We start from the raw sequence: 14,758 nt of genomic DNA, 5'->3' as shown, positions 1-14,758 counted from the left end.
AATAGCGTATTCTGGTGAATATTGCTAATCAAATCATAGAAGCTTATTAATTTTTAATCTATTTTACTCTGAAAATGCAAAATACTACATTAATGTAACTAAAGATAATTTGTAGGTTACTTGTGTAACCAGTTTTACTAATGCATATGTTTTTCTCAAAATACACAAATTGTGCAAGAGAAGATTTTGCACTTTTCACTAAATAACCAGGGTCTGCCCACCAAAATGAATTGGATTTTCCTACTATTTGAAGACAGAAGGCTGAAAAAAAGCGTAACATATTCTTACATTCAAGAAAGGAAAAATGGCAATGTGTTTATGTATGGAACATGCAGACTAGTCGCTTGTGTATTTTGTATACAGTCTAAGCAATCTTCGTGCAATATAAGAGAATGAGCATTATAAGTAGCTGAAATGGCTCCCAGAATAAATACCTTTATCTTCACCAAATTATTGATTCTGGATTACTTAAATTAAAAGGTGCCTTGCCACTGTCTAAATCTAGCACTGTGTTATATAATTGCCTTTTATGCTTACTCCAAATACCTTAGAAATGCTTTCGGAGCATATCTAGCTTTGGTTGCAGCACTGTTTCTCCAGTCACACTAATTACTATTAATACATAACAGTAACAAGGAATTTATAATCATATCTGTCATGACTGGAAATTAAAAAGCATCATATGAATTGAGAATCTGAATTTTCTGTTTGGAATAATATTACTTTAAGAAAAGGCCATTTAATTTGAAAGAATTGCACTAAGTTTTAAAATCACACACTATAGTGCAAACTGTCAGGAAAGCATTAAGTTATCTGGCAAGAGTTGCACTTATGGACATCATCCCTGAAATATCTGATTGTTTTAATTAGGTCTTAATTTAAATATTTTTAAAGTGTATATATAATCCCTTACAATTTTTTGCATCACATTTGTAGACAAAGTTTCTGACTTTCATGACATTGTTTCCATAGGCATACAGTGAAAAAAGAATTTTTCTGCTGGTGTAAAAAATAAAAGACTGAGCATCATAAAAGCCCTAGATTAAAAAATCTGCCTAAAAATCAGAACAACTAGCTACTACAGAAAAATAGTTACATGGAAATCTTTGATACAGTCTGAAATATTCAACCTGACCCACTCTACAGATTTTTTGTACTTCAGGAACAACCTCGCATTGCAGGAAATCTGCAGACTGGGTAGATGGAATTTTAAGAGTGGAGGATTGTCATTAGTGTATACCTATGGCATGATAAAACATTTTATCCTATTATAAATAAAATATTATGATGTCAGCATGACATTATATAGCATAGTATGCCTCTTTAGACACTGGTTTACAGAGATTTTTTCTCAAACTATGTAAAAGTCATTCATATATTAATTAGATCACAATACACCTACAAAAATACACATTTTTAAGCATTCTTTTGCTGTATTAAGCACTGGGTATGCTGCGGTTTTATAATTTTGCCTCTTTTTTTTTTTTTTCTGTTTCTGCATCTCTGGACTTGTGAGACTGATCTCTCTGACAATACAAGACAAGGGAATAAACAGAGCAAGGAAGGACACCTACTTGACTGCATGGTTCTCGCTGAGATTTCTGCCGTCGAAGCACCCAGACCTTGGGGAGAACGTGCAGCTAGACGGAATAAGTACAAGCTGTTTGGCCTTAAGCCTTGCAAGCGATAAGATGTAGTAGGTTCAGTGGAAACCCGTTGCTAAAGACAGATAATAAGAAGTCTTGATTAATATTCAGAGATTTTGAATTCCATATTTTGCCTATAGAAGACGGGCTTTTATTTTCTGATGATAACCCAGTTGAGAAAAATCTAAATTCAAGAATGTAACTCAGAACAGAATCAAACTGAGGATTATATTATTTTTGACAAACACACACTAAGGAAGAATAATTGTTAAAGCCACCGGCTTAATGGGTGAAACTCAGAGCCAGACTTACTGTTTGTTTGAGGAAGTAATAGCTGCGTACAAAGTATAAAAGGATTTTCAGACACTAAGAGATGAACAAAGGCTTACTTTTAGCAACTTATTGTGAGAGTGAACTATAGGATTTTATAATATGAGTAATTTTTTAATATGAGTAAAATGGGTATAACCTGATAGTTGAATTTGTGTTCAAATTATCAAGAAGCAAGTTCTTCCAAAGGGCAGCTTATTAAGCAGGGGCCTGCATCTCATTTGGAGGTAAAATATGGATCTGGCTCTCTTGCACAAAAGAAAGCTTATGCATTGACATAATGCGTGTGAAGCCACCATAAACATAAGCTCAGTAGAAGCATCAGCAATGAGCTGATGATGCAGGAGAAATCAATGAGGCTGACACTCTCCTGCTGCCTTCTGAGACTGCCGGCTTTTTTCTTTTGTCTGGGACACCTGGCACTATCACATGGTTTTCCTGTCAGGAGAACAGTTTATTCTAAAGTGTATGATACTAACACCACAGAACCACTCAAACTGAAAATTCTTTTAAGAAATAATGGTATAGAAAATGGCTATTGTAGGTTTTTATCTTTATTTCTTCTCAAATACTACTGAAAGATTAGAGAATCCTGAGAACTACTAGACAGTGGCAAAGAGAAACAAAAATTCTCCAAAGTTGAAATAGACTTCAAAGTCCAAAGTATAAGTGCAAAAAATCTTAATGAGTTTGCTTCCAAGCCACTGTAGAAGAACAGCCTTAGAGAGGCATGATTAATGTCTGAAAACGGATGAAACTTCTGTGGATAACCCGTCAACAGTGAAGTTCCACTGGCTGGTACCCATTGACAGCATGTTCTGCTGTTTACACACTCTCAATCTACCATTAGGCTGACTGCTATGTTTAACAAACTGTTACTCTTCAAGGCATTTGTACTAAAGAAGGTTACAAATCCATCAGTTTTAACTATTGCATTATTCCATGTCTGACTTATTAAAGAGTATTTAAAAGACGTATAGCCTTACCTCTTCCCCATGCTCTCCATCTTTGTAAACCAGTTCATAGCTGGAAATGGTATCAGAGCGTGGAGGTGTCCAGGAAAGCAGTATGCTTGTTTCAGACTCAGGTTCTGCTTTGAAGTTCAGTGGCTGACCAGGCACTAAAGGAAAAGTTGAGCAATGCTGCCAATTGTTTTTTTGGCTACTTCAACACTTATGTTTCAAATCTTTTAAACTATTATCTGAATATTTCACACAATACTATTTTCATTGAACTTACTGAACTTAAACCAACTAAGTATACTATGAAATAAATTAATCTGAGCTCAGAAAAGAATAATAATATATTTAATTCACACACTACAAATTATCAAGGATTTCAAATAAATGTTTTGCAGTATAAATAATATGCACAGAACCAACATACAACTGAACAGAAGCTTGGTGATGAATACTAGAAATCTAATAGTTTATGTGTGAAACATTGATCATACGTGTATATATATGCCTGTGCATATGGGAAAATGCTAGAATCATGTAAGATTGGCTGAAATAGTCAAGAAGAAAGTGTTAAAACCATTACACGCATCTGAAACTGTTTTGCTCAGCTCATAAATAACAATGATATTAAATACAACCCGGTCTTTAAGAAGACACCTAAATATTGAATACTTTTGTAATGTGAAGATGTTATAACCTGCTGAAAAGATTTCCAGTAATGTAAGAAGTGACATATTTCTACCCTTTTAATGACTAGTATTTTTACCAATACAGCTGAATTTCTAGTAACTACACTTTCTAATTGAAAGAAATAAAAATACAACTTTAATTTCAGCAGTCAAGAACATTCTCTGTTGTTATGTTTTGTGTAATGGTCACAGAAATTATCCAGACTAATGTTACCCTCATTTGCTTCTGCAAATCCATGGCAAATAATAAGGTTGTCTGGGAGATGACAGCAAAATATAATTCATTGAAATGTATCTCATAATTTTAGAACCCAAGATCTAAAGCATTACTTTCAGTTAATAGTCCCGTCGATAAGGTGTGAAACAGTTTTCTATGGCATTTCTAGCTTTTCAAGAATAAAATATGCATGCTTTTGTTTTTTTAAGAAAAAAATATGTGATGCACTTCTTAGCACCTATTGAGAACAGGCACAACAAGTGGGATGTGACAATAGAGACTGTTTCACAATCATTTTTTGGAGTACAATTCTATTATAGCATTACAAGTATGTTTCTGTTGTACAGCAGAAGACTTAGAAACACAATGGAGAATATGGTAAAAATAATTAGTGATTGCAACTTTTATCTTCCCCAGATTTCTACAGAATGTCACTCTGAGGATAATACTGCCCTCGAGTACACTTGTAGAGGCTTGATACCTGACTTTAGACAGATGCCTGTCAACAAACAGCATATGCAGGCTCCTGTGTGGAGGTTACAAATTCCTACTGTTTTTTTTTTTTTTTTACCCAAAACAGGACAAAATAGAAAAGGAAAGGTGTAGAAGGATGATGCCTTTTCCTGAGGGAATGAATGAGAGTGAACAGGTGACCAGTTCTCTTCATGGGAACAAAAGAGGATAGGAGTAATTAGCTGTTTTTTCTGAAAGATGCCTGGTATAAAAAAGAGACCATTTCCTGAGTACTGCAAAATGCAAAAGGGAAAAAAAAAAATCACAAAGCACAGGGAGCAATTACAGGAAATATCAGAAAAGTATTTTTGACAGAAATGCTTCTAATTTCATCCTTTGAAAACTGAATGGATTTGAAATTAAGAGGGATAGAGTGGGATGACTGGTTAATTCCTGACTTTGAAACAGATTCTGAAGTACTACTAGATTAAACTTCAACTTCGCAAATCTATACCATAATTGTAGAAATGCATTTACTAGGTGAACATTAGAATTTTTTGTGTTAGCTGACTCAAACCACTCCTGAGTAACAACCAGACAACAGCTGCAGATTTTCCTCCTGTGGAACATGGCTCAAAGTAGATGTGGAGCCCCACTGCAGGCTTGACTAAACTTAGTAATAAAATCTGGAGTCTAGGCAGCTTTTTGGAAGTTTCCATTTTGCTACAGGTTGTTCCAAATCTATCTAATGAAACTCAGGTGGATACCTGGCTGTAGGCATTTATTTGCTTCATCTGACAAAAAGAAAAAAAATTGTAAAACTGACCACGATTTGCCTCAGTGTGTGTCAAAGAATAGGGAAAAGACTATTTTGGTAAAGTAACTGAATGACACAGCTGGAATTATAAAATCATCTTAGCCTGGTCACAGAAGGTCAAACAGCAGCTCATGTTATCTGTGCCACGCTATCTTGTGTCTGACATCTCTATCACTGACCTGGAGGAGGTGATGGAGGGCACATGTCCCAGGTTTGCATATGACATCAAGCTGGAGGGGGACCAACTGACACACTCTAAGAAGACAAGGACACTGCTAAGAGGGAGTTGGAGAGCAGGGAGGTACATACAGGCCAATGGTTTCCCATGAAGTTCAGCAAGCCCTGTCCTCGGTAGACAGAGCCTTGCAGGGATTCAGACTGTGACTGATGGGATCAGGGAGCTGCGGTGGGGATGGCCCTGAGCCCTAACAGGCAGCAAGCTGCACTGGGGTCAGCTGAGTGCTCAGGTAGCAACAAGTGCCAGTGGTGCCTGGGGTGGTGTGAGCACAAGATGGGCCTGAGAGATAGTGGTGCAGGGACTGTCTGCTCTGTGCACTTCAGACCACATGGGTAGTGCATCTGTTTTTGGGCCTCCGCAAGATGGCTCTGGGTTTGGGCACTTGCCCTGCAAGGAAAGGCTGCAGGATTGGGCTGGTTCAACTGAGAGAAAGGATGGCTTTTGGGGGCACCCACCAGCATGCCCAGCACTGAGTGATGGGACCAGACGGATGCAGCCAGGCTCTACACAGCAGTGTGTGGCAGGAGGGCAAGAAGCAGCTGCTCAAGCTGAAATACAAGAGGCTCAGGCTGGATATAAGAAGCCTTTTACCCACAAGGACAACCTAGTGGTCAAACTGGGGCCCATGCAGCTTGGAACTGCCTTGGGCAGGTTTACGCCTGAGCTGGGTGAAGCCCTGATCAGGCCAGTCTGACCTTGTGGCTGAGCGTGCTCTGGGCAGGTGCTGGGTCTGGAAACCTCCCCAGATCACTCTACCAGCCTGCATTGTTCTGTGATGCTATGATCTGTGCTTAATGTGTGGATACATCAAATGTAGAATACAGCCCGGCAGTAATAGTAATACTAATAATTTAATAGTAATCAAAAATGGTCAAGTGATCCATACGAAGGTTGGTACCATCTGTTATGATAAATATGGCAGCAGATGGAGAACAAAGGATATTTCCTGACTCTCCCTCATCTTCCAAGAATTCCATAAAAAAAGAAACCCTAACCTTTATGATCTTAGGTCTGCAACTCTCTATCATTTTATAAGACAAGTTGATGGTTAATTGAATTTTCCCAAGCACTGTTTGTCAAAATAACATCTTGCTGCAAAAGCTAGTCTCCCCTCACTTTCAACCACAGTTATGCAACTCTAAAGCTGAAAACACTGACAAAAAGAAAGAGGTGACAAGAAAATATGCATTGCTCCAAACAGATGGAGAAGATGAAGAAGAAAGAAAACATAAACAAGATAACAGAAACTAAACAAACTGTATTGCTGATAAACTCTGTTAAGGAAACCAAGGCTTAAGCCAAAGAAAAAGTATCAGATAAAAAAGTGGAATAATAAGTTTTAAACTCTTTAGGATTTATGCCTAGAACACACAACATCTCTTCAAAAAATTCTTCAGTGGCACATGGGAACTATGCCAAACTGGAGGAGCTGACAGAGGGCACTGGTCTCCTGCAGAGACAGAAAAAGCCTAGGGTGACTGGAAAATCCATTAAGTGGTCTTTATACTTTTGCTGAAGTGTTTTTAATTTCACAGATCAAATCTAACTTTCCGTATTAGTGCTGTACACGGTCAGCTCACTAAACAGATGCTTACTGCATGAGCAGCCTTTGAATACTGTCTTTTCTGTCTTTTCTGGTTTGAGGTCAGTGTGCTCTACAAACATATATTAAGCCCCGCGACTTCCTTATGCACAAAGTATACCTCTTATTTCTTTACTGTAAACATGATGTAACTTAGGTAGTACACATGATGGAACAGTACACTGTAGTGATAGAACAAAGAACAAAATCCAGAATTACTCTTTTTAAAACTTCATACCAAGTTTTACACTTTTGCTTGCCTAGTCCTCCATGTTTATTGCTGGATAACCAGAAACACAAAATTATGGACCTTGTCCTGCATATGTGGTTCTATGTCTGTCCCTAGTTCAAGTACCAGAACAGAACCATAAAATGAGATCTCACATTTAGAAAGTCATTTTAATTTCCCGCACAGGTCCTCAGCTGGCTGAAGAAACCAGAAGAACACTTCAGGGGTGTTCTGGGTTTGCAAATAATGGTGGAAAGAGAAGAGGGTCTCCAGACTAGAAAGGGCTTCATGGCATGGTAAAATCAATACCTAGCAAAAACTCATTCAGTTCAGTTAGAAATCTGTCCTGCAAAGGATAATACATTGATCAAGAGAATTTACAATCAGTTGGAAACTGAAAGGGACCAAGAGTTCATGCTTCTGCTTGCTCTGGAAGAAGCATGAAGCTCCACAGAGAAGCTCTTACAATTGAAAAGTTAATGCACTCTTCTTCCACCTGCTTCTTTGCATCACATTTGAGTTTCCAGCTGCATGCTCTCAACCCTTCATTTCTGCAAGTCTATTTCCATTAAATGTTTCACTAGGACACTAGTACTGTGGAGTTTCAGAAACATGAGGTTTCCCCATTCACGTGTCCATGAAAAAAAACTGAAACAGCAAAGTAGCTAGCTTGCTACAATACAGAACTGTATGTTTGCTACAGACTCCCTTCCTCTGAATTTCCAATCTTCTTTTACAATAAGAACTCCAGAACCAGTAACTAATTTTCCCTTAAGCTAAGGTTCCGCTTATGTGCCCTGCAAGTCATACGCTCAACCCTTTCATCACTGTCCTTTTCCATGTGTTCAAAAGATCAGCTTTCCATAACTGTAATAATCCATAGTCTTCAAACCACTGCCAATCCTTGGTTTAAAATTAACAGTATGTTTTATATTGTGAGGTTTTGTTTAAAGAAGCATACGCTTACACGTAGACATTCACTTCCCAGTATATATTTCCCCTTTTTCTCAATAATCAGCTACCTAATAGACGCTGTGTACTTCTCAATCTCATTTTTTTCTACTTAAGCTCAGAATAAAAACAGGATCTCTGAATTCCTTCAGAAGCATCCTCTCTTTGCACATTATAACCCAACCCAACCAAAACTTAGCTGTTCAGTTTAAAGCTCAAGAATTTTCCCGGTACACACAGGTTAAAAGTACTGTTCAGAAAACAGGTGTACTTCTGAGCAGTTTAAACAAAGGAAGGCAATATGCGAAGATACATACTAAGTGTGTCCTGGGCAGCTAAATGGAGACAAAGCAACAGAGCCTTTTTTTTTTTTTTTAGTGAAACAAAGAAAAAGCATGAAAGTATACCACTAAAGCTTATACTGATATTTCCCTAAAGTTTGGTGATAGCAAGTCAATTCACCCAAATAATATCCTGATCCTGACTCCATCCTCAGCAGAATCAAATCCTTTGCTTGAAGATGCAGAATAAAGCCTATTGGAATTGATCTTCCCTTACTCAAAAGTCTCATTCCTACAGATATTTTCTGGCAATGCAATTTCTTTATGTCTTGTTACAGTAAAGAAAAGACTGCTGAAAACAAACAGGCAACAGGACATGGCTTTTCCTTTAAAATACTAAAGCAGAATACTGGAAAAAAAAAAACAAACACCAAACAACTTTTTTTCTTTTTTTTATGTTTGGTTCCCTGAAAAATGGTTCCTTCTCTTCCCCTCAAACTATATGTTTCTAGTATTTGAATTAGAAACATAATTTTCACTAGCAGCAGTGTTTCAGCAGACTTGCAATTGAGAAGGCACTCATACGGTCATTTCAACAGGTTAATTCTACTGTACTAAGACAGCAAAGATTCTTGTAAACAGGCTTTTATAAAACAAATTCTTAATTTTCTGTTATCTCTCCCTAAAGATCAGAATACACATAAGGGATGAAAGCTTTGAAGGAAACCAAGCTAGCAGCGCCTGTCACAGCTGTCAATCAGATTTTGACGTAGATATACTCTAATGTCCCCAGAGTAATCATAAGAGTTAAGCTACATGTTTACAATGATAAGCTTATTTGTTTAAAAAAAAAAAGAAATAAAAAAATAATCAAAATGCAACCACCACCCCATTCCTATGTTTACACTTTCACATATGTTTCCATTAAATGCATTTCTGCCGGTTTTAAATGGCACTCTATAATTCACTGCATTTATTTGGATGAGTTTCAAGCTTGAGAGAGACTTAAACCAAAACAATCATATTCAGGTTTAGATTACAGCAAATCTGGTGGGACATTTTATTCTGCAGTGCTCACTGAACAGAAACTGCTGGATAGAAAAATGAGACAACCTTAATTTTTAAACATACACTGAACTGAGAACTGCACTAGACTTTCTCAGCTATTTTTCTCTTTTCTGACTTAAAATGTTTGTATTTTAAGCACAAAAATGACTCCTTATGCCACATTTCTGGTTTTGTTCTTTAACATACTCACAAATAAACTATTTCAAGTCAACTCTGTTACAAAGTTGAAAAAGTATTCAGAATCCCTCCTGCACTGTTAATGTCATAATTTCTTCAGATTGCAACAGTAAGTGGAAGCAGATGGGCACGTTTAATGACAAGTTCTGTGAAGCTTTTAATAAACAGAGATTTTCTGAAGTGACCTCAGCAAGTCATGTAACTTAGACTGGTCCAACTAAGCCTCAGTGCACATTATTTCAATTGCCTCATCCTTCTCTGGGGAAGCCACTGACAAACTCTTGCTAATCTAGGTTTACTGTTCTAAGTGAAACACAGAGAGGATCTTACTACTCTTTCTTCTTGAAAATATTTTTGCCCATGAATTCAAGAAGTCAGGTGTCTATAAAAAAAACAAGTCCCAGAAAAAGATTACAACTGCCAAAATTAAATTATGGTGCATATGTACATTTGCAAGTGCACAGAGACATTTTAAAGTATCACTAGAAGGCCTAAAAAAGTTAATTTAGTAACTTCTCATCTGAGATACTGCAAAAAGTAACACCTAGACCTTTGCGTAACACATTTAGAAAGGTTCCAGGTCAATACCTCAACTTCTGTTCTTTTTATTAAATACGTATTGGTAAGATGCCGAATTAAAAAGTGAATGAAACATGACTGTCTTCAGCCACATTTTAGGGAAACTTTTTTTAAGAATTTCAGGGCTGCTAAATTCTCCAACAAGAAATTTTCCAGTACTAAAAAAAAGTAAAAAAATAATCAAGTAGTATTATATAATATTTTTAGGTAATCACTGACCTACAGTAATAATTCATATGGATGTCTCTAAAGTGGTAGAAAAATGGAGCCTTTATTTCTATAGTAAAGTACTTTCTGCAGTGTAGCTCCACCAGAGCTACTCACTTTCGATTTCATAACTATTTTCTGTAATGTTTTTCCCTATGCTTGTTTGTCCTTCGCAAATAAAAGAAATTCATGGATGTAAAACACCTGTACAGAAACAAAACAAATTATCTGCAAACATAAACCAAGAAAATTTTGATCTTGTGGCATGCTCTTTGTACAGGCAGGCTGGTTTTGATTTATAAATCGAAAGTGTACACAACTGCTGGCTTGAATCTATACAAAGGTTTGTTTGGTTTGTTATGCTTTCATGTTGTCATGTTCAATTACTCAAATACACATGCAGCGCACGTACATGATAAATTTCCAAAAGCAAGGTTCAGTAGCGAACATAAGGGAACCACATGCCACTTGAACAAAATCTACCACCACAGGTAACTCCTCAAAGAAAACTGTGAAGAACTACTTGACAAACACTTTTGGTGCACAGAGCACTGCCAAATACAAGCCATAACATTCAGCTACCTCTACAATGAAGGTCTCCCTAAGAATTCAGTTAAACTTCAGTAAAACTTCTAGGAACTGATGGAAAAAGAAATGAAAGTGTGATGGGATGATTTTCCCTCTTCAAAGATCACCTGCACTGTGGAGTAGAGAAAAGGTTATCTACAAAAGCTGCTTGAATAAATTGGCTATCCTTGAGAGGAAGATTTTTTTTTTCAATATTTTAAATTCAAATTCTCTCTCTGCAAAATTTCTGCATCTATTATTCTGTTCATTGCTAACTTACCTCCTGTTTGAGTGATGACTTGAATGTCACTAGAAAGTGGTCCGTCCCCAACAGAAGTAAAAGCAAGCACCTTCACGGAGTATGTTTTCTGGGGTACCAGATTTCCAATAGTGGTAATATGACTGTCAGCCACATTGTGTTTCATCCAACTGTTGACATGTTGAGTGGGGTCCATAGTGTAATAAACTCTGTAACCTTGTATTTGGCCATTAGGTTCCTCAGGTTCTTCCCACTGTACCAATATAGTGGTGGAGCTCAACATACGAGCCTGAACGTTGCGTGGTGCACTTGAAGGTGCTTGTTCTGAAGTCCTTGTTGACACAGGCTCACTGGGTGGCCCTCGTCCAATGTTATTTACAGCAACTACCCGAAATTCATACTCTGAATATGGGCTTAGGCCAGCCACACTATAGCGTGTTGTTGCCACCCCATCAATTTCCTTATATGGCTCCTCAGAGTTTTTGGGTTTGTGTTGGATTATGTAGTAGGAAACTGGTTCAGGGTTTCCAGAATCCCAAGTCAATGTTATGCTTGTTGCTGTGCTTTCTGTCACCACAGGTGTTCCAGGAGGTTTGGGTAAAGCTAAAGATAAACAACAAAAAGTGCAGTTAGCACTAAGAAATACTAGGCATCGGTTATTACAATAAGAAGCTTAAAAAACAAAAGAAACAACAACAACAAAAACAAAAGATTGGAATGGAAAGAAGATGTGGTTTATTCAGAAAAAGCTTTCGGGAATTGTGATTTACTCCAGAAATCTGTCAGAAAATCTTCAAGTTTTGTAGTGTAAGTTTTATTTGATATTAATTAATGATACTCACTTTTGCAATACATCCCAAAAAACATAATGCAGAAGAGGAATCTTATAAGCAGACAGTTCACCACTACAATCAAATTTTCAGGTATTTGTGGAACCTCTAGTTTCCAATTACTCAGTGGACATGATACTTGGACACTCAGCAACAATAAAAATCAAATGACTTTTTTAAAGGCTCCTGCTGTCAACAAATGTATGCAAGATTCTAAGATCCTTTATTGAAATGAAGGCTGGGAGCTAGACGCAGGGGAATATTGGGGCGTTATGATTAATTTATTTATTATTATTATACTGTTGTTTAAATCTGTATTTTGTCTTATGCCAGTGATTAGCTGGAATATTTACCCTCTTGATTTAATAAGGTAAGAGGCATCTAGTCCCTTTCAGTTAAAAGTATTTGCTCAGAATATGGCAATGAATGAAAGAAAAGACTGAACTATGTCCAAATATATATTCTTGGGATATACCTTTGACAGTTATCTGTGCTATTGCTTCTATAACACCAAGGGTAGACATAGCAACACAAGTATAGTTTGCAGACTGCCTGACATCATTAAGCTCAAGGACGTTCCTCCCTATTGGCATATCATCCTCAGGTGTCAAATCTTCTGCTCCTAGCATCCACTTCACATATGGCATTGGTGACCCCACCGCAACACATGTGATATTTACACTCCCGCCAGGCATGATCTCATGATTGGTGGGGGGGATAGAGAACCTCGGTGGGACCCGTCGAACTGGAACAAAACACAGAAAAAGGTAATAACATATACAAAAAAAGAAACCATATCTTGCATACAGACTACATGCAGTGTACAGACACAATTTAACGTTTTAACGTGTTATTCCGATCTGCCAGAAAATATGTATAAAAGAAATATGAGACTAAACAAGAATTTTGTCTGCACACAAGGTGAATTATTCTATATTTATTTGAGGATATTATTAGGCACATTCATACAAAGGCTGATTCAGACCTATTTGGACCCCACAGTTAACTAACTACATACTAACAATACAAAAACACCATGCAAAAGATATACACACGCACACGTGCGCACACACACACACATATATATGCATTTTATATGCCCATACATATATATATGCAGAGAAGAAAATTGGAAGACCAACAGCATGCTTGAGTTGATTACCAAAACCAACTTCAATGCTGCGCTCTTCCAATTGATGTGAATGAATGTGCTAGGCCTCATCATCACATCACAGTCTTGAAACACACTGCCTACAGTACATTGAAAGTGCAATTTCATTTGCTTTCAGACTCAAAGTAGATGCAGCCTCAAGACCTCACACTAACACTGAAACAGACATAGAAAAAATATAATTACACACAGGTACAAATATATATATATACACATATATATATACTCATATACATATATAAAATTATATATATATATATACACATATATATAGTCACAGAAAGAAATAGGCAAAGCCAGTACAAGGTACTGGATTTGGTCATGCAGGCAAGCAAATGACAGAATTCGATAAAGAATCATGCTGAGGCAAACGTCTGAGTAAAAACTGCTGAAATAAAAAGAACTCAGAGAGAAAACATACTGGGTGAGGAAAGAAAACTTAAAACAGATGGGAATAGGATAGGCTGACATATACAGAAGTTTAAGAGGAGTGCAGATTTTGAGGGAGAAAGAAATTTAGATTAAGTTTAGATGGTTAAAAAGCAACTGCTAAGAAGGGCCAGTGGGGAAATAACAAAACATTTAACATTCAGGATTCCACTACAGATAGATACAGTTAAGGGAAAGCAAACTAAGCTATAGGGATTGATAATATTAGACATTTCTGTATTGATAGCAAGGGGTGGCAACCTTAAACACAGCTGGACATTGCACTAACAGAGTAGATAATATTTAAGCAAACACAACACCGAGAAAATTACCAGGCAATAACAGATCAGTGTTCCTGCTTCAAATATTCTCAGTGGTGTGCACATATATGGGGGAGGTGGAAGAGAGAGAGGTAGCTGAGAGAGGTAGGTTTGTATTTAGGCCTTTCATTGGACAGTGTATTTGAAACTGAATTCATTTGGGTTAATGAAAGCTAATCATTAGACAGTTTTAATTCACTGAAAATATAAATAAAAGACTATGAGAAAGTTAAAAAAAAAAACACAGAAAAACCTATATTACTCTGAAACCTTTCCACTGGGTTCAATAAAATTTCTGTGATCTTCTAGGGATGCAAAAGGGGCTTACTTCAATGGCCTCATGAGTGATGACAGGCAGAAGGGGAACAAGCAGAGAGCAAAACACCTGTAAGCGGCCAGTTCACAGAGGCCAAACACAGCAAGCAGCAGGCAACAAGGAATTCCTTGTACTGAACACAATCCTTATAGACCAAGGAGAGTTTAGCCTTCATGCGCGGGCTATTTAGAAAAGCAACTGCCAAAACCATTCCTTGAAAAGCAGGCATCAGTATAAACAGGAAATTAAAAGGGAAGAAAAAAGCAGGAACACTGAGCAAGTTTAGTAGACGTTAGTGTTAAAGCTAGAAAGATTGCCATGCATCCAGGTTCATTCTCTCTTATCATGCACAACAGTTAGATACCAGCATTCATCAAAAGCCATGACCAGGGCATTATCTGATGAAACATAACATTAACTTAAAAAATGCCACAATGCAGCTA

General features: G+C 37.1%; 1 protein-coding gene across 8 annotated transcripts in view; it reads right to left on the bottom strand.

Moving 5' to 3' along the window:
* The window catches only part of PTPRD (protein tyrosine phosphatase receptor type D), a 1,311,464-nt gene that overhangs the window by 123,898 nt on the left and 1,172,808 nt on the right, over window positions 1–14,758 (bottom strand). For 7 of the 8 annotated variants that reach the window (XM_062609059.1, XM_062609064.1, XM_062609063.1 and 4 more), the window contains 4 exons: window positions 12,555–12,824; window positions 11,271–11,852; window positions 2,963–3,096; window positions 1,575–1,719 (listed from right to left, as the gene is read on the bottom strand). In XM_062609059.1, the coding sequence (XP_062465043.1) occupies window positions 1,575–1,719; window positions 2,963–3,096; window positions 11,271–11,852; window positions 12,555–12,824 (1,131 nt within the window). Of the gene's footprint in view, window positions 1–1,574; window positions 1,720–2,962; window positions 3,097–11,270; window positions 11,853–12,554; window positions 12,825–14,011; window positions 14,164–14,758 lie in introns of those variants that run through there. The other variant, XM_062609066.1, reaches the window with a different exon arrangement.

This window comes from Pezoporus occidentalis, unplaced genomic scaffold (genome assembly GCF_034315485.1).
Source record: "Pezoporus occidentalis ecotype Australia unplaced genomic scaffold, CSIRO_AGI_Poc_V1 ctg133, whole genome shotgun sequence".
Taxonomy (NCBI): domain Eukaryota; kingdom Metazoa; phylum Chordata; class Aves; order Psittaciformes; family Psittacidae; genus Pezoporus; species Pezoporus occidentalis.
This window is presented reverse-complemented; position numbering and strand designations above follow the sequence as displayed.